Source organism: Urtica dioica, chromosome 1 (assembly GCF_054948205.1).
Source record: "Urtica dioica subsp. dioica isolate 48M chromosome 1, U.dioica_male_clone48M_v1_H2, whole genome shotgun sequence".
NCBI lineage: Eukaryota > Viridiplantae > Streptophyta > Magnoliopsida > Rosales > Urticaceae > Urtica > Urtica dioica.
In genome coordinates, this window is record NC_142756.1 from 15,194,383 (window position 1) to 15,213,308 (window position 18,926).

The 18,926-nt window shown below is 35.1% G+C and overlaps 3 protein-coding genes, 2 non-coding genes and 1 pseudogene across 6 annotated transcripts; 1 reads left to right on the top strand and 5 right to left on the bottom strand.

The window, feature by feature from the left end:
• Positions 1–2,052: 2,052 nt before the first annotated feature.
• Positions 2,053–5,111, top strand: LOC149407466 (eukaryotic translation initiation factor 2 beta subunit). Its single transcript, XM_089614030.1, has 10 exons — positions 2,053–2,208; positions 2,357–2,402; positions 2,783–2,894; positions 3,007–3,062; positions 3,173–3,230; positions 3,338–3,429; positions 3,789–3,934; positions 4,141–4,283; positions 4,377–4,462; positions 4,798–5,111. The coding sequence occupies exons 2-10, from the start codon at positions 2,364–2,366 to the stop codon at positions 4,873–4,875; spliced, it is 810 nt and encodes a 269-aa protein (XP_089470156.1). The 5' UTR covers positions 2,053–2,208; positions 2,357–2,363; the 3' UTR covers positions 4,876–5,111.
• Positions 5,085–6,427, bottom strand: LOC149407467 (uncharacterized). The gene is made up of 2 exons (XM_089614041.1): positions 6,163–6,427; positions 5,085–5,906 (listed from the first exon to the last, which is right to left on the bottom strand). The coding sequence occupies exons 1-2, from the start codon at positions 6,349–6,351 to the stop codon at positions 5,331–5,333; spliced, it is 765 nt and encodes a 254-aa protein (XP_089470167.1). The 5' UTR covers positions 6,352–6,427; the 3' UTR covers positions 5,085–5,330.
• Positions 6,428–11,305: 4,878 nt separating this feature from the next.
• TRNAF-GAA (transfer RNA phenylalanine (anticodon GAA)) lies at positions 11,306–11,378 on the bottom strand. Its single transcript has one exon. It is a non-coding gene; the product is annotated as a tRNA-Phe (tRNA).
• Positions 11,379–11,869: 491 nt separating this feature from the next.
• Positions 11,870–15,762, bottom strand: LOC149407469 (P-loop containing nucleoside triphosphate hydrolases superfamily protein). Its single transcript, XM_089614052.1, has 10 exons — positions 15,583–15,762; positions 15,355–15,427; positions 15,157–15,266; positions 14,837–14,980; positions 14,495–14,603; positions 14,066–14,400; positions 13,897–13,970; positions 13,468–13,772; positions 12,794–13,040; positions 11,870–12,437 (listed from the first exon to the last, which is right to left on the bottom strand). Exons 1-10 carry the CDS (start codon positions 15,722–15,724, stop codon positions 12,060–12,062), a joined length of 1,917 nt encoding a protein of 638 aa, XP_089470178.1. The 5' UTR covers positions 15,725–15,762; the 3' UTR covers positions 11,870–12,059.
• Positions 15,763–15,810: 48 nt separating this feature from the next.
• Positions 15,811–15,883, bottom strand: TRNAF-GAA (transfer RNA phenylalanine (anticodon GAA)). Its single transcript has one exon. It is a non-coding gene; the product is annotated as a tRNA-Phe (tRNA).
• A 161-nt stretch (positions 15,884–16,044) lies between these two features.
• LOC149407471 (CBS domain-containing protein CBSX6 pseudogene) lies at positions 16,045–17,860 on the bottom strand (annotated as a pseudogene). The gene is made up of 5 exons (XR_016300179.1): positions 17,593–17,860; positions 17,334–17,459; positions 16,984–17,173; positions 16,227–16,483; positions 16,045–16,067 (listed from the first exon to the last, which is right to left on the bottom strand). The product of XR_016300179.1 is annotated as a CBS domain-containing protein CBSX6 pseudogene (transcript).
• Between the last annotated feature and the right edge of the window lie 1,066 nt (positions 17,861–18,926).

Consider the following 18,926-nt stretch of genomic DNA (forward strand, 5'->3'; position numbering starts at 1 on the left):
CACAAAAACCAGAAACAAACATCGATGGTGGTCCCTACTGTTTCAACTTTAAAGCTTCAAAAGTACAAACTCACCAACACCAGACATCGTGGCCCCTACTGTTTCAACTTTAAAGCTTCTAAAGTACAAACTCACCAACACCAGACATCGTGGTCCCTACTAATTTTAAACTTTAATAACACTCTCACCATATTTTAGTAAGTAATGCTTCGATGCGCTACTTTTGGCATAAGATTTCTTCGTCGTTTTCTGAGTCGGAGATTTCTTGCTGGGAGACTTCGATTTGTAGTTTTTCTTCACTGAAGACTTCGTTCGAACTTTCGAACTGCTTCGATTCAACCTTTGTGGATGATTCCACGCAGCATTGGCCATTTTCGGAGAAACCCTAAAAATCGCGATTTGGGTTTTGTGGGTCTGGTTTATTTAGAACGTGTGTGTGTGTGTATATATATATATATATATATATATATATATATATATATCCATTTAATTACAATTTTCTCATCCTCTTACAAGAAAAATAAAGAACAAATAAATTAAATAATAAACTCACAACTGAGCTCACGTGCAAAAAAATGTGCGAAATTTATGGATGCTAACTGCTAAACTTATACGGAAGGGGTAAAAGTCAACCAAAATGGGAGTTCATAGTAATTTTTTTTGTCAAAAATCGTAATTGAGTGTGCTTGTTAATCGAGTACGAGTTCAGAGAGATGCTTGTAATTTATCCTTATGTCATAAGGAAAAGAGCCTCTTTTTCTTTTCCTTTATTGGATGCCACAAAATATTATAGTGCCACTTATTATAAACAAATTATTTCTTGTGATGATAGACAAAACTTTGATCAACTGCACTATATCTTTGCCACTTCAGACTCTTACATTTATTTTCCATTATTTCTTACTACTTACTTTGTTTCTCATAAATTAAATTCTTCCATTCTCCTAATGTGACTGGGTCCATGGAGGTTGAGTTCGTAGTCTAGGTCCAAATCTATCCCCTTATTTTCTGTTGATATTCGTGGCTGATATTGTTTTTCCTCACCATGCGTAGGTGTATTTATTTTGCTGGAATAAGATGTGTGTATATGTTGGATATTTCTATTGACTTTAAGCTAGTTTTTATACAATGGATTATTGAAAAAAGGATTTATTATTAGAAAATATTTATTATTTATAAAATGTATCTTTTTGAAAGAAGAAAGAAAACGACAGTTACATTTAGTGTATGCAAGTATAAGCAACAAAGAAAAAATTGGAAACTGTAAGTGGAATCATAAAAAGAGGGAGGTACATAAAAAAAAAAAATGCGGATGGTAAAAAATATTTTGTGTGTGTTTAGTGGAATGTAAAGTATTTTAGCAACGAAAATACAATATTTTTTTGTGAAGAAATAATATTTAGTAGTGACTTTTAAATTTATTTCCATGAATATTGTCTTAACTAAATTTGCTCTAAGAATGGAGCTTGTGCTTTTTTAACTAATTTTTAGTCAAGGAATGGTGTTCGTTGTTTTGAAGCTTTAGGGCACAACCGTCTAAATTTTATAAAAACAAGGCAATAATTTTTAGAAATTCAAGAAGTAATCGATCATTCAAAATTATTACCTTTATTATTTGATAATTTTGTCATTTTCCGTATATTTATTTTAGAATAAGATGGACAATTGTTTATGTAGCCATTTATAGTGCTTTATCTAAAAAATAGTGCGTTTAAAATTTTTCTTACAAAAATAGCATATTTTAAAGTAGTAATAATTTTTTCTTGATTTTCCTCGATATTTACATTCTTTTTTCAAAAAATTGTTTATTATTTTGAGATATATTTAAAATTTTATTTATTGTTTACAACTTTATTTATGAAGATAATAATGTTTATTGTTTGAAAAAAAATCGCTACTTTCAAAAAGTATTTAGAATAATACTATTTTCAAAAAGAAAATGTTACACGGGTAGACATTCGAAAATGTTACTTTGGTAAATTCCCCTCTCACATGCGAGCCACATGGGCCGATCTGAGGATAGGCCCAATTATAGGAATAGAGAAAAGAAGAATGTACCGATACGAACAAACCCGGTGAAAGCATACAATCAAACCGGAAACAAACAACGCACACAGAGGCAGACTCACACACTCTCTCTCTCTCTCTCGCATCAACGACTCAAACCCTAAATCCGATTCCTACAACCTTTTTCCGGCTCCAACAGAGGTATTTCGTTCTTTCTCTCTCTAGATTTATCATCAATTCAAAAACCATAAGCAACTATATTTTCACCTGTCGTTTCATAATCCTTAGGGTTTTCACCTCCTTTGCTGTTTCTGTTCGTAATCTCCGTATATCTTTGTACTCGAATCAGGAAAATCATGGCGGACGTGAACGAAGTGAAGGAAGAGATAGCTGATGTGAGCTTTCTTTATTTATTATTAGTTGTATATTTCCGGTCCGTTGAATTTGATTGAAGAGAATACGTTTTTGTTTAATTTCGGATTCGAAATGTATGCGTAATATAATCTTAAATTGAATTAGATATTCTCGATTTATTCAGAACTTGTGATTCAACCTGACTAATAGTTTGTATAAATTTTGTGTCAATTTAAAATATGGTGGGCTAGTAGTTGATTAGACTAGAAGAACTGCTTATGATGCTGGGTTAGTATAATGGATTTTTGATCAGTTGTAGGAGAACTGTCTTTTTAGACCACCGAAACTTTTTATTTCTTTGTTCAGGGTCTATTAATTTATTCTTTAATGTATTCGAGTGGATTTGGTTCTTTGCTTTTAGATCGCGCCATTCGACCCTACCAAGAAAAAGAAGAAGAAGAAGGTTGTAATCCAAGAACCAGGAGATGAGGAAGCTGCTGAAAAATTGGCTGAGAAAACCGAAACCCTTTCAAGTACGATGAATTATAGCTAACTTAATGATATTAATTTGTATATTTATTTTAAAAAATTACCACATGTACTTTTGTTTTGCTCCTAGAAATTAACTTTCTTGATACTCTGCAGTTTCTGAGGGTCTGGAGAGTACGTTCACTGGTCTGAAAAAGAAGAAAAAGAAGCAAGTAAGCTGTGTTGGTCATGCTTTGGATGTGTTGAGATTGGTTCAAGCTGACTTTTTTTTTTTTTTTTTAAATAACCAATATTCGATCTTCTGTGATTGTTATGAATTTAGGTTGACAGTAGCATCTTAAATGATGAGGCCGCTGCCGAGCCAGCAGAAGAATCAGAAGGTTGAATATGATATCTGTGCTAATTGTTCTTTTGAACATTCCTGGTTTTCGGTATAATTAGGGAAAATTGGTTACTAAAATATCTTAAACGTGCTTTTGCCTTGTAGATCGCGTGGGAGAGGATGAAGAAGTAGAAGCAACGATTCCACAAACGCGTTATCCTTGGGAGGGGACTGACCGTGATTATGAGTACGAAGAGGTATACAATTGAATGAATATAACAAGTGGTGTGGTGTATTTATGGTACCATGATATTTGTAGCTTATGTCTAGTTTCGTTTAGGTGGTTGCTATTGTGGTGCCATAATGTTTGCAGATTATGTTGAGTTTTGTTTAAATGTTGCTATCGTGGGAAATAATCAAGCTTGTCCTTAACTACGTAAAATGTTACAAGGCGCTTATTCTGAAATCTATAATATGAGCGTTTTTTATTTGTTTTTTATTTTTATTTTTTACTTATGGACGATGTATGTTCATTCCATCAGGTGTTTAAATGACTTATTCTGGACTATTATAACCCCATTTGTTCATAAATTATTTTCTTATAAAATTGCTGCAGCTTCTTGGTAGGGTGTTCAATATTTTGCGAGAAAATAACCCGGAGCTGGCTGGAGATAGGCGGAGGACAGTTATGAGGCCTCCGCAAGTTCTTCGTGAGGGAACGAAGAAAACTGTCTTCGTGAACTTCATGGACCTCTGCAAAACGTATGCTCTGTTCTTTTGGCAATCTTTATGCGATTGATTTGGTTGAATAGATTTGTTTTGCCATCATATATGTTCTCTGATGCCACATCTGTTTGCACTTTATTCTGCATCACTGATCTATTGTAGGATTTGGTTCGGCATCACTGAAATCATGTTGTGAGATTATTTGATGATGGTCTTAATATCGTTTGCTTGTTAATAACCAGGATGCATCGGCAGCCAGATCATGTCATGGCTTTCTTGCTCGCCGAACTGGGAACAAGTGGCTCACTTGATGGGCAGCAAAGACTGGTTGTGAAGGGAAGATTTGCACCCAAGAATTTTGAAGGAATATTGCGGCGATATATCAGTACGTAATTTATTAAGAAATTGATGTATGTAATTTTTTGTTGGAAAACATTGGCCTTTTCTAACTCTTGTACTGCCACTTTCAAAATTTCAGATGAGTATGTGATCTGCCTTGGATGCAAAAGCCCAGACACTATTCTTTCTAAAGAAAACCGTCTCTTCTTTCTTAGATGCGAGAAGGTAATGTGCCTCGAACTCGTTTTAGTTCTTCTAAAAAGCTAGTTTGTTTTTATTATTATTGTATATGATCGAGCATAATCATTGTACTGTGGTAGATCTTTTGCTTTGCTTTAGATTTGTTGAACCAAATCAACTAGTCTAGAGGCCAATGATGACTCTTGTTTGTTTGCCTACATTGTCATATTTTTATAATTGTGATGATTAACTTGGATTCTGAGGCCTCTGTTAAATACTCTAAGCTCTTGTATCCATACTGTTTCTTGGATGTGTTTGTGTAATGTGGTGGGTATTGCTAATTTAAATCCAAATTGATTCTTAAATTTGATATGTTGCAGTGTGGGTCTGGAAGATCGGTTGCCCAAATCAAAGCTGGTTTTGTTGCTCGTGTTGGCCGTAGGAACGCTGGAACTTAAATCCATCTCATTTTTCTCGTCAACTGGTCGCTTGTTTTGTGACAACATCACATTTACTATATTTTTGCTTTAATTTCAAAGTTAATTAATACTGTACCGGTTTGAATATTCAACAAGTCCATGAACTTTGCTTCAAAGTTTGTAACTGGATATGAGAGTTTACTGTTGCACTCTGTTAAATTTTTGTGTTGGCGATTTTATTCGTGCAATTTTCGAAATTTGTATTTCATTTTTTACGTTTCTGACTACTGAAAATCAAAACCTGCTTGCTTACTAACCGGAAGCAATATATACCAGGTTAATGCTCTCGTTGCTTGCTTTGAGGTCAACTTTCATTCCAAAAAAATTCACGTTTCATCGACCTTGAAATCATTCGCTAACGTTTATTGAATGAAACCAACGGACATATATAGGTTACAAAAGGACAACTGTCAAAATTTTCTGATAACCAGAAATCACACAACCACCGAGAGATCAAAGGTCAACATGGACGCTCTGGGCCTGAGAGCGGTGCAATTGCGGTCGGGCAGAGGGAGCGGCGCGGGGTCATGGGATGTGCGGCGGGCGAGCCACTTGGCTCGGACATAGGCGTGGTTGCGCCAGGGAGGCAAGTGCAAGCTGCGCTGCCTCATGCAGTGCTTGGCGGCGTCGCACATGATGTCGGCCACGTCCCTCAGCCGCTCGGCCCTCCCGACGTAGAGCTCCGGGAGGCGGGACACGAGGCGGCGGTAGTCGTCCCCGGCGGCGGCCATCTGGAACTCCGCCCTCAGCCCCACCTCCACGATGATGGCCCTCCGCTCCACCACCGCCTCCAAGTACGTGTGGGACCCTGACGACGTGCACACGTGGCACTCCAGCCCCTCCCTTTCCAGGCCCTCCCTCACCGCCCGCCGCAGGCACTCTCCGCACTCCCCTCCTCCCTTGTTCCCTCTCCCGCAACCGCAGTATTCCGCCGCCGCCGCCGCCCTCACCGCCTCCTTCGCTGCTCTCCTCACCCGACTCTCCCCCGAGCTCGTCCGGTACAGAGTCGCCTGTGTATATATCATTTGTTGATTTGTTAAAGAGCATATTGAATTGTTTGAATACTAAATCAATAACACAAACTCCGTGGGATAAAAAAAAACGTAAAACGACAAAAAAGAGAGTTTCAAAGAGCCTGTGCTGTGGAAAGTTGACCAATTGAGATTGGGACTATTCCTCGAGTCGCTGCTAAATCCCGGATTTTTTTTTTCGAGCTCGGTCTAGGTTTCCAAACTTTAACCGTTTGGAAGTAATAATAATAATTACCTCGAGGGTTTTGAGCTGTTTCTCCCAGAAGGCCTTGTTGTTCTTCCGGAGATCATCGTCGGCGCTAGGTTCATCGCCGTCTTCTAGTTGCTCCTCCTCGCCGGAGGTTCCGGGGGATTCCTCTACGGAGTCTAGAAACCATAAATCTGCGGTGTCGTCGTCGATCAACGCAGATGATCCAGTGGTCATCGTTGGTTTTTGTGGTGTGTTTGGGTTTACTTGCTTTGGAAAAAGAATATGTATGGAATCCGAATTTATAAAAAAAAAAACAAGGGAACGAGTGAGTTTCTTTCTTTACGGGGCGACTCGCCGCGGAGCGATGACGTGGCGATGCTGGTGGATACGACAGCTGTTTTCCACGTCGATCTGACAATGATGCCCTACCTTTTTCTGTTTTTTTATCATTTATTTTGTAATCGGATATACTTGAATCAAATTTTTTTTTTTAAAAATAGCCTTACCTTTTTTCTTTTTTTTTCCCCCAATTTTTTAATGGCTTTGTTTAAAACAAATTGGATCGACAACACTATTTTTGTAATGTTCGTTATGTATATTTAGGTGACAGGGAATATCCAAATAATATGAAATATATTTAGGTTACAGGGAATATCCAATTGATTAAGTTTATTCATAATTCAGAAAAGACGGTGATCTTTATCTAGAAGAATGTTTTGAAACGTTTGTGATAATTTTTATTTTGGTATACAGTAGCACATTGAAAGTTTTGAAACAATGATTTCTAAATAAAATTTAGAACACGCATATTTTACCTAAAAAATCTAGCTTTAATGTACTCTTAAATACTTTAGAAAGGGAAAATAATCTCATAAAATGATTTCTAATTACAAATTTTTACCTAAGTTTTACAACTTTGAAATAGAAGGTAGAAAATCTGAAATATAATATGCAAATATTTCCATCCATAGATAATTTATTTTTCTTTACATAACAAAACATAAATTATTTAGTTTAGGGTCGTGATTATTTTGAGCACGACATGTGACACTCACGTGTTAGAATCTACTAAATGATTCAAAATTACTTCATGTTAAACTTAATTTAGCAGCAGATAGATATTTTATCGTACAAAAAATGATGCTACCGATCTACTTAAATTCAATAAACTTCCAAAAAAAAAATATCAACTGAGAGAGAAAACGTTAATTCAATATCAATATATACTCTTTCGAAACGAGAAAAAAAAAATACGTTTTAAGAAAACGAAAAAAGTAAATCTAAATAAAATTAAATTTACCAAGATATTTCCTACACCACAGAATACCCATTTGAATTATGATTCAAAAACTATATATGACAATAGTATGAAATGAGTAACATTTTATCAATCAATTGCGAGTGGACTAATAATTTTTTTTAATCATTGTTAGTCTTTTAAATTAATATATAGTGATATTCATAATCTATCGTTAAAGTAAATATCATTTACGCTTGGACGGTTGGCTAATTAAAAGTGAACCTATTCAAAAAAATCAAATATTCAAAACAGTTGCAGCTTCCATATGCTACAAGACAAGCCATAGTGAGGCGGTTTATCCGATTGTGCGAGAGTATGTATGGACAACAGAGGAAAGATGATCGAAACGAAGCCGATAGACTACGCGATAACCAATATTGTATGACAAATCAATTTAAACATTTAATAAACGGGCTTCTTAATAAATATGTAATATAGCGGTCGTCTTATAATAAGATATGTGTATCTTAAAATAGCCACGTGTCTCACTTTCACTTACCTTAGGACATAATTGATTTTTATTTTATTGTATTCCACTAGCCTCTGGGCTGGAATATTCCATCATTATACCGACTCTTAGATATAGAGAAAAAAAAAAAAAAGGAATAATAAGTAGCACATAAATATTCATTTTTTTAATATTAAACCATAATTATCATTTGGATATTATAATTAATTAGAATAATCATGAAATGGCATCAGAGCATCCAACAACCGTGATGGATAATTCTATATATTCCACGGAAAAACTCCTACAAAATAATTGTTTATATTAAACTTAGTATAATATTTATTCTTAAAAAAAAAAAAAAAAAAAAGTGACACAATTGCCTCTATGCTTAAGAATGGCAATGGGTATGGGTAATACCCGTACTCGTTTAATTTTTTTACCCGTTATCCGTACTCGTTTTCCCGATTTTTGAAGCGGTTATACCCGCAGGATAAACGGGTACAAAATGTTGTACCCGCTACCTATTTACCCGATTAAAAAAGGGTACCGAGTCTGGTGTTACCTGTTTACTCGAAGAAAAAAAAAAACCATATTCAAATATGTCAAAAATTTTCTTAAATAAAATAGTGATAAACTAATTGATACATATATATATATATATATATATATATATATATATATATATATATATATATATACTGTAAACTGATATACATATTTTGTAAACTATATTCAGCGTATATTATATAAGTTATATTCATAATTTCATATAATTGTAGCATATATATTATAACTTTATAATATATTTTTTTAACTGATATTATAACTTTATAATGTTGAACCACATATTCATACATCTACAGTAATATTTATATATGTATATAATTACAAACTATATATTATAAACTTTTTTTGATATAATAGAAACCTAATATTATTGTAAATTTTATATAGATATAGACAACGGATATGTACTGATATTGTAACTGATTTTAATATATTATTTGTTTGAGCTTAATAAATGTATAATATTTATTATATATTTAAATATTTTAAAAATTAACGGGCCGGGTAAAAGGTAATCGGGTATGGAATGACGAATCCGTTATCCATACCCGGACCCATTAAAATCATAACGGGTATTATTCGTTTACCTGTTTGTCCGAAAAGAGCTGATATTTTCCGATCTGTTTAAAGTGGATAACGGGTCGAAATGTGGATAACAGACAAAATTGTCATCCCTTATCTATGTTGTACATTGCATTGCAAATAATCAAAATGACTAAGAAAAGTTAAACTTTACACGGCAATATAATTCAATGCATATTGAATGTAGTTTCAGAAAACGAAAATTTTGATTTTCTTTACGTACGTTAACTCAATAGTCAACGTGATTCGTGACATCATTTAGCAGGTGCTCTGACCGACATTATGAATCACCGTAAGGAAATTATTAGTTTCATATAACACTATAAAATATCAACGATTAAGTAAAACGGTTGTTTTTCATATTTCATTGGAGGTGAAATGCAAGTCAAATGATATTAAGGAATATTCATTTCAGTCAATCAACACAAACCTTAGTATGGAATGGAACATTAGTACTTTCAGCTTTCGGGGCTGGTAATTAATTAAAGTATATTTAGTACTGCTGAATTGTAGTAGATGATACTACTAGCTAGTTGGAATAAAATAATATAGGATAAGATCAACGAGGCCAACTAGTATTGGCACTTGTTAATTAAGAATATTTTATTGACTAGTTGGCTGATAAACGTGTTTACTCTATCATAATCTAAATAGCTTTTCGTTCTCTATAGTCGGCTTCAAGCGATAATTACTAGTTTAATAGCTGTCATAATGACAAGTAGTAAAATCAGGTTTGTTTGAATAACAAGGAATACCAACACAAATGTGGTAGCTAGCTTGGTCTAGCGGTAATCCCACACTCACCTCGACGGAGAGGTCATGGGTTCAAGCCCCCATGGGATGCAGAAATGCATGCCCCCTAGGATTTATTCTAATAAGTATGTAATCTTGGCCAATAGTGCCACCTACTATGTAATCTTGGCCGATAGTGCCACATGCGCTTTGCACTGCTAATATATCATGTAATCTTGGCCGATAGTGCCTCAACTAAAAAAAAAAGGAATACCAACACAAACGGAATACAACTCATCTCATTTTTCGTCTATTAATAGAGTAAGGCGAAAATGATTTTAAAAATAAATAATTGATTAAACATGTCATCCCAACATAGATAAAGAAAAAATTATCGCAAACTAATCAATTTTTTAACTTTTTTAAGATTTTAATCAAAATTTCATTTTATTAAAAAAATAATCTACCAGACCCGTATTAAATTAATTAACTAAAGAGTAAATTAAGTTAATTAATTTATTGCGTGTTCGATGAGTTATTTTTTTAATAAAATGAAATTTTAACTATTATTTAAAATGAGGGTGAGGTATTGAGTTACTTGATTGTCCTTATATTTAGGCTTCATTTAAGCAAATAAATAAATCATGTTTAAAGATTAATAAATTAATTATAATTTTTTTTGTTTATCACGGAAATATAAATGCCACTCGCCATTTAAACCACGTCTAAAAAATTCGTCAAATGCGCATGCTAAAACGTTAACAGTGAGCCAAAATTACCTTAACTGTTTGACTCGTTTTTTTAAGATAAAATTTTGTCTATTTCCTAACTCGAACTCGTGATTTTAATTTGGTGCGGTTGAAAGCAACACAAATCATAAAATTTCAATTCTTTGTACTCAAAAGGCTATATAGTATATAAAATACATTTATGTAAAAAAGAGACATCCATGATTCAACCATTGATATCAAATCATAACAAACACAACGGCCATAAAAAGAGTAAAATATTGGAAATCTTATCTATATATTAATTTTTTTTAGATAACGAAGACATTATGAGACACTGGTGAAAGTGTGATAAGAAGATAAGAGTATTGCAGATTGAGCTCAGAAGAGAAGAAATAAGATCTAATTAATGTTGAAAAAATTAAGTTAATGTAGACATTGAATATCAGAAAGTACATAAACATTACAACTATGTTATGTGTCACTAACTCACGAGTACTTGACAACAAAAAGAAAGTAAATTGTTTAAAATGACTTCTAACAATATAGGACATTCTAAGTTTTTAACGAGTATGACCTGACAGATAGCTTTATTGCTTTAAGTAAATTTGAATTGAAAAAATTAAGTCAATGTAGAGATTGAATGTCAACATTACACACTATGTTATGTGTCACTAACTCACGAGTACTTGACAACAACAAAAAAGTCAATAGTTTAGACTGACTTCTAGTTCTAACAATATAGGACATTCTAAGTTTTTAACGAGTATGGCCTGATTGATAGCTTTATTGCTTCAAGTAAATTTGAAATTATATAAAGCAAAAAAATGCGGTGAGCGTGGATCGAACACGCGACCTTCAGATCTTCAGTCTGACGCTCTCCCAACTGAGCTATCCCCGCGCGATGAGCAATTATTTCCATAAAACTTATTTACTTATATTAAATAATTGTTTTCTCGTTCAAGCTTTAAGTCGTCAACTACTAAACAATCTTCTTCATCATCTATTTCCCTCCCAATGTGAATTCAGTTTCCGGATTAATTAGTTTTGTGCATTATAGTTCTTTTATAGTTTGTTAAAGTAGTGTTGGCTTCCCCTTAGTACATATATAGATGCCCACAGCCCATTTCGCTTAGCTTACCTCTCTGATTCAACCATTGTTATATTACCACGTGTGGAGAAGAATTCAATTAGAGAAGCTGATCTTGTCTTCTTTCTTTTTTCCCTTTCAATTCTGGCAGTAAACAAAAATATTTGGCTTATAGTTTATAGCTAAATGGACATGAATAATACTTTCTTCGATCTAAAGTATTATACATGTCCATTTTCCAAGTTTATCGTAATGTAGTATCCTGATAAGACGCCTGTTAATTCAATAACTTAACACTAATAAACTTAAAAAATAAATAAATAAATATTGATAGTTACCTTTGAAACACAGGACAAAATTTTAGAGCAACACGATTCCACGCTCTCATAACTTACCCAAGATTCTCTTCTATATTCTAAAGAAAAAAAAAAAAAAAACGGCAGGCAGTGAAATCTATTTCAGTTGTTGCATCTCAGTTGAGTGTTGAGTAAGCTATCCAGAGAGCTTCCTCTTCTTTTTCTGATAGCTGTGGGTATTGGGGCTAAGCCCAGGAGGCCCCGGTAGTTGGACCGGGAGACCGTCCCGGCGGTCCAAAACTTTCCTCTTCTTAAGAGCTTCCTTTTTGTTCTTGTCGTTTATCTTCCTTTTGTTTATCAGTTCCTTGTGCTTCACATCTCTCTCCCTCTTCTTCGTCTCCCTCTGGAACGATTTGACCACCAACGATGGCTGCTCTTTCAGCGCAAAGCTTTTGGCAACGTGGCCCAAGTGAAGGTTCTTCAACATGAATATTCTTTTCAGGTCGCCACGGTGGGCCGTGTAAGCCCGCACCCAAGAGCAAAATGCTTTCTCGCCCAAACTCTTTGCCGTTGCCTGATAAACGCAACATAGCCAGTGGGTGATTCAAAGTTCCATTAAATTACTGCTCGACAAAAAATTATATCCATTTAACTTCCGGGATATATTTCAGAGTCACATGATAGTGATAAGGAACCTAGTTCATTGTACCAGTAGAACATACGATAAAACACAATGCAAGGATAGTTCTTTCTAACACTATACTCATAGAATTTCCAATTCTATCTAGTTTAGACTAAAATATTATTACTTCTATCTAAAAACACCTTTTAACTATTACGCATTTACTAATTTTTACTAGTGCTCCAGCTCCTAAGATCTCAGCAGTTGATAATGTAGTACTTGAGGAAATGAAAAGACATATATGATACCTTGGACGATATAAATCCTTCGAGTGCCTTTTGCAAAGTCATCACCCAGGGATGCGATTCTACTGACATGAACTTCCTGGCTTGATGTTTCTCACTGTGATGTGGGAAGTGCTTTAACACTTTAGAGAGCGGGAATTCTGTGAGCGAGACGCCGTGTTTCTCCAAGTCCTTCAAGTAATCAGCCTCAACTGGCTGTAGAAACAGCAACGAGTCTCCTATTTCACCCAGCCGAGCAGTTCTTCCAACCCTGCACAGTTAAAATATATCTATCCTCAATCAAGCCAGTGCGAATGCCCACTCAAAAAAGGCTTTCTACGGAAAATAATATATCAACTATTATGCGAGTAGCATCTTCGTCCCTAAGCTAAATTTTGGAGTAAAATGGCTCTCAAAGTAAAAATAAATCGTAGCACTTTAGTATTTTTATTTCATTTTAAGTGTAAACTTATGTTTTTATGAAATTCAACACCTAAACAACTTTAAACCTATTTGCAAAACATCACTCGCACAACAGTTCAGGAACTATTTTCACTAAAAAACCCTTACAAAAAATCAGTGTACCTGGATTATAACTCTTGCCAGTTGTGTAGCCCAAGGACATTCCATATAACAAAAAAAAAAGAAAAAGAAAAAAAAAGAAGAGTTGGTTTAATGTAAGATAAAGAAATGATTACCTGTGTACATATTCAGTAGCTTCACCGGGAGAATCATATTGTATGATGCATCTGACTTTCGGAAAGTCCAAGCCTCTGGCAGAAACATCCGTGGATAAAAGAAGAGCGCATTTATCCGTTTTAAAGGACTGAAACGCTTCTTTTCGATCCTTCTGGGCCATGTTACCATGCAGCCGGAACATTTTGCATTTGATAAACAACTGCTTTTGTTCAACTTCTGATTTCGAGTGTGGTGTGAATTGGAACTCGCTTAACAATGTGTAGTGAAAATCTACAGCATCACATGTTGAGAAGAACACCACAATCTGCAAAACACACATGTGAATAGATGAGCAGAAGATAAGCAAAGAAAAATAACAAACATTAGAGCGAAAATTATAATTATATATGCTTTATACAGAGTGAGATCAATCGGAGGACTACAATCACCTTCTGGGACACTTCTTTATCGTACAAATACTTTAAAATGGAAACAAGTACAGCTAGACGCGCATTACATGGCACTGCAAAGAATAACAATGTGAATGCATCAATTTCCGTACTTGGTGTTTCATTAATAAAGTTGACAGAAAAAAAGGAGTTTTCCACTAGAACAAACCTTTCACATATTTTTGACTTAGTTGAGAAGGAAGGCTATACTCTTGAGGAGAGGAATGTGTTGTACTCAATTGGCGCTCCGAATCATCCCCTAAATATAAATGGGAGGCAGAAATCATCTTCTTCTCGTCTAGACCGATCAATACAGGATTTTCCAAACTCATTTTTACTAGATGGTTCACTTTATCATTCAAGGTAGCTGATAGAAGCAAATTTTGCCTCTCAAAATCACATTTACTTGCAACCAAGTTGCCCTTGCTGGTGTGCTCATCTTTACTCGAACCCAAAAGGTCTAGTATTTCCTTTATGTCTTTTTCAAATCCTAACTCCAAAGTCCTGTCAAGGATTTGCACAAAAAAAAAAATTAATAAAGTAAGAAAATTGTCTAGCTACGTCAGAAATAGAACAAAATTTTGTCAGCAAGCCGTACCTATCTGCTTCGTCAAATATTATCCAACGTAATTTAGAGTGCACAAACGAATTAGTATTCTTTAGGTGATACAATAGCCGCCCCGGTGTCGCAATAAGAATGGATATGCCTGAACATGATCACAAAACATATCAACCTTGGACATTTTAGACAATCACGGACATGGGCGATAATAAAGAGCCAATGGTCTTACTAATTCGTTTTAAACAATTGAAATTTAATTGAAACCAAAGGTATGACTGAAATAGACAATGCGACAACGAAGAAATCAAAGAAGCGTGATATAAAGCAATTCGTTGTATAACATGTTATTGCGAAAAAAAACAGATTCAATTGGCAAACCTTTACGTAGCCTGGCTTTTTCTTTCGGAATTTTCTCACCACCCATCACATATCCTGGTACAATCCAGTGAAACCGGTGAAGTAACTTCTGCAGAATCTCATAAACCTGCAAGCATAGTTCCCGCGTCGGTACAATAACCAACGCTATCACCAAACATCAGTCAAAATCACCACTAACGAGCCCAAAAAAAGACAAACGATGACCCAAATAACTGAATAAAAAGACGTATTAGCAAAAACTAAATTTCTACAAATACAGACCCCTGCACCAAACATTAGGTGTAAAGCATTAATACATTGAAGTAATTGTTCTCAATTACCAAAAGTTCCGTCAGAACGCTCGACTCGAGAATCGTATTTCGACAAGTGGTGAATAACCGGAGCTAAATACGCCACCGTTTTGCCAGAGCCCGTAGAGGCATTGACTAGTCTGTCAAATTTATTTTCTCATTTAGGAATACAAACAACACAATAGTAAAATAAAAACAAGCAAGAGTATCGTAGAAGTTGAAGGATACACATGGCGGCCTGAGAGTATAACAGGAATCGCTTGAGCTTGAACTTGTGTTGGAACTTCAAATCCCAATCTATCTATTGTCAAGAAAGAAAAGTATATACACAACATTAGGAAATTAGACAAAGCTCAAATATAGCATCAAATTCAACTACATTTCTTCAATTGTTAAAATTCTAGGGTTTGAACAATCTGTACAGATGAAGATCAAATACGAGAGAGAACGAAAGACCTCGAAGCTGGTCGCAGAGAGTAGAGTCGAGGCCCAGACTTGAGAAAGAGCAAGAAGCAAAGATTTCGGCTTTATCCATCTTTTTATTCATCTTCGTACCAGACTGGTGTTTTCTGCTCAACTGGTTTGGAGTTTGGTTCATCGTTTTGTTTGTTAGGGCTCTTAAAAATCGCCAAATTAGGTCAGAAGGATTTTCCCCAAAAACAAATTATATATAAATTAAAAGTTTGCGGTGAGCGTGGATCGAACACGCGACCTTCAGATCTTCAGTCTGACGCTCTCCCAACTGAGCTATCCCCGCTGATGTCATAACTTATCTAACTGTTTAAATATAACACATATTGCTTTTTTTTTATGTCTTATTATTAGGAATTAATGACATTTTTGGCCCTTCGTCTTTGACCTCTTTAACACTTTGGTCCCTGATTAAAAAAAACCTGCAGTCTTGATCCATTATGATAGTCACTTTTTCAATTTCAGTCCTTCTGTTAAAAAAACCGTCAAAACAGATGAAAAATGGATCATGTGCTTATCATGTGCTTTTTAAATGAGGACAAAATCGTAATTTAATAATAAATTAAAAAAACAAATCATATTACAATTAAAATTAATAAAATAAAAAATAAATAAAAAATATGAAGCGCCGAGGCACCCGATTATGAAGCGGAGCACGTCTTCCCTCGAGAGGCAGCAGAACTTGTCGATCAGGATCTTCGCTGATGTGGACGACGATCGGTTCGGGAGGAGGTTTCCATTGCTGCCGTTGGTTCCGTCTATGTTCTTCAGCCATTTCCCGTTGTAGATGAGCGAGAATCGCTTGCTCATTCCTTTCCACACCACGCTTTTGCGGACCACGAGGCGCTTCACTCCTTGCTTCATCATCTCTAGCGCGTCGATCAATCTGTCGAAATAATTACAGTTTGTTTATGAATCGATTACCATGAAGCAATTAACAACTAAAAATTGAATCGATTGGCAACGCAAAAATCAAGTACGTGCAAAAGAAACATAACAACCATTATTTACAAACGAGCCCTACAATAAGTTAATCACATCTTCATGCTTAGCAATCACGAATCCAATCTACCACTCAAACCAGGATAAATGACAGCATGAATAGCTATTAGAACACGATGGTCACTTTCACATTTTAAAAAAAAAAAAAAAAAAAAAAAAGATCAATGCTAAGGGCAAATAATAAGACACCATTATGAATCTATTTTTCCAATGTGATTCTAGATAAACTCTACAGTCAACAGAGCAAGTTAAATGAACCAAAAGACATTAACAAGTCATAAAGAAACTACTGCAGAGTCGAGCACTAATTACAAACTAGAGAGATTTAAATTTCAATGAACCAAACCGACGAACAAAATTATAATTGCAAGATAAAGAACAAACCTTGTGGCCGGATCAACCTGTCTAAGCAGAGAGTTATTCCTAACAACGAACTCCGAGACCGGTGTTTTCAATGCCTTTTCCTGATCGTACAAACTGTCGCTCCTAGCCAAGAACGCGACAATGTCGAGCGAATTGAGAATCCCTACAAACCTCTGATGCCTCATTTCCGCATTCTCAATCGCCCCGACCACTGAAACCCATAGACACAGTCTCTCAATTTTGTCTTGTCAAGCAATAAAAGATTTCAAGTACATTCCAAACTCACTCACAAAAAATCTCATGAACAAGATGAAAAGTCTTTGCATTGACAACCCAACAAGAGAAACGAACAAGATTCATATAAAGCTTACCACTTTCAAGTCAAAAAGACCGTCAAAAGGCTGATATCCGGCGATCCCAGAAAAGCTCATCTCCGTCCCCAAAATAGCCTCTTTCCCATTCTCAACAATCCAATCCCTAACCAACCCCATCGACAACTACCAAAAAAAAAAAATCCAAATCCGTCAAAATCAAAATCAAACACAAACCCACCAAAATTCAAACCAAAATAACCAACACCAGATAAAAAATTTCCCCAAAAAAATAATTTCTTGATAAAAAAGAATCAACCTTGTTATCTGCCAGACCCAGCTCGATAACCCCATCCGGGTTACCCGACCAATCGCGGTGATTACCCCTTGGTCCGGCGTCGCGGCGGCTCACGGTGGCGTCGTCTCTCCTCAGTTGGCGCGCGCGGTGGTGAAGACTCGGGCGAGAGTGATGGCGCGGAGCAACGAAGAAAAGAAGATGAAGAGATGGAAGTGAGTATGGTGATGATGAAGCTCGGTGTTGATACTAACAATGGCCGAATTTTTTTTCTTTTTTTCTCAAGTCTTGCGCGCGCGAGTCAGGAGAAGAAGAAAAAAGAAAGGAAGGAAGGAAGAAGGAAGAAAAAGAATGAGATTACATAATTACCGTCCACAATTCGCACACGTGACTTGCACGTGATGAGTATCCGTCAATTTTGACAGAAAAATTAACAGAAGTACCAAATATGAAAATTGGCTGATCATAATGGGCCAAGATTGTAGGTTTTTTTAATCAGGGACCAAGGTGTTAAAGAGGTCAAAGACGAGGGGCCAAAAATGTCATTAATTCTATTATTAGTGATACTAAACATGTAAGCCAAAAATTGTTACTCGACTCTACGATGAAGTTTATGTTCATCATGAACTTTATAATTTAACATAATTAAGGTAACACTCCCTCTTTCACTTCTTGAGAGAGAGTGGGTTTCAATTCCCATAAATTATATCTTCATTATTGAAGTTTGTACGATTTTTTTTTTGTATTTTATGTTTAAATATTTAATGTAATTAATTAGATGAGAATGTATGATGACTAAAAAATAGTTAAAAAAAACGACACAAAAAAATAGTTTTAAAAAACGACATAAAAAATAGTTTTAAAAAACGACACAACACGATGACTTACGAAGATGGGTGTACAATTTATTTCATTCAATCATTTGGTGCAATTGAATATCTCAAAAATATTATAACTCGTTGAGATAATAAAAAAAATACAAATTTAACTTTAAACGTAGTTAAATTTTATATTTTTTTAGTTTGAAAATAAATTTTAAATTTGATTGTTAGACTTTTGACATTAAAAGGAAAAAATAAAAGGTAAAAAGATAAAGGGCTACAATGTGTTTTACAAGAAATATTACGATATTATGAGTCATATGGGTGACTTATTAGTGGATTTTATACAAGACTTTTTCGCCGATGGAAGTCTAGAGGCCGAGGTGATTACGGGAATTATCACGGGGAAGCACCGGGGGGTCCTTAACAAGATAATCTCGCCGTTTCAATCGGCCTTTGTTCCCGAAAGATGGATAGCCGAGAATACCATTCTCACAAGGGAGATTATTGATGTCATGGAAAAAGAGAAAAGGGAGT

Bases quoted from the DNA above. Each gene is read 5' to 3' on its own strand.
- LOC149407466 (XM_089614030.1), top strand. From the start codon at position 2,364: ATGGCGGACGTGAACGAAGTGAAGGAAGAGATAGCTGAT. The intron at 2,895-3,006 runs GTACGATGAATT...GATACTCTGCAG, and splicing joins GAAAACCGAAACCCTTTCAA to TTTCTGAGGGTCTGGAGAGT. The intron at 3,231-3,337 runs GTTGAATATGAT...TTTGCCTTGTAG, and splicing joins GCCAGCAGAAGAATCAGAAG to ATCGCGTGGGAGAGGATGAA.
- LOC149407467 (XM_089614041.1), bottom strand. From the start codon at position 6,351: ATGACCACTGGATCATCTGCGTTGATCGACGACGACACCGCAGATTTA. The intron at 5,907-6,162 runs GTAATTATTATT...ATATATACACAG, and splicing joins AACAGCTCAAAACCCTCGAG to GCGACTCTGTACCGGACGAG.
- LOC149407469 (XM_089614052.1), bottom strand. From the start codon at position 15,724: ATGAACCAAACTCCAAACCAGTTGAGCAGAAAACACCAGTCTGGTACG. The intron at 14,401-14,494 runs GTACGGCTTGCT...AATCCTTGACAG, and splicing joins ATATTTGACGAAGCAGATAG to GACTTTGGAGTTAGGATTTG. The intron at 13,773-13,896 runs GTGATTGTAGTC...TGTGTTTTGCAG, and splicing joins ATAAAGAAGTGTCCCAGAAG to ATTGTGGTGTTCTTCTCAAC.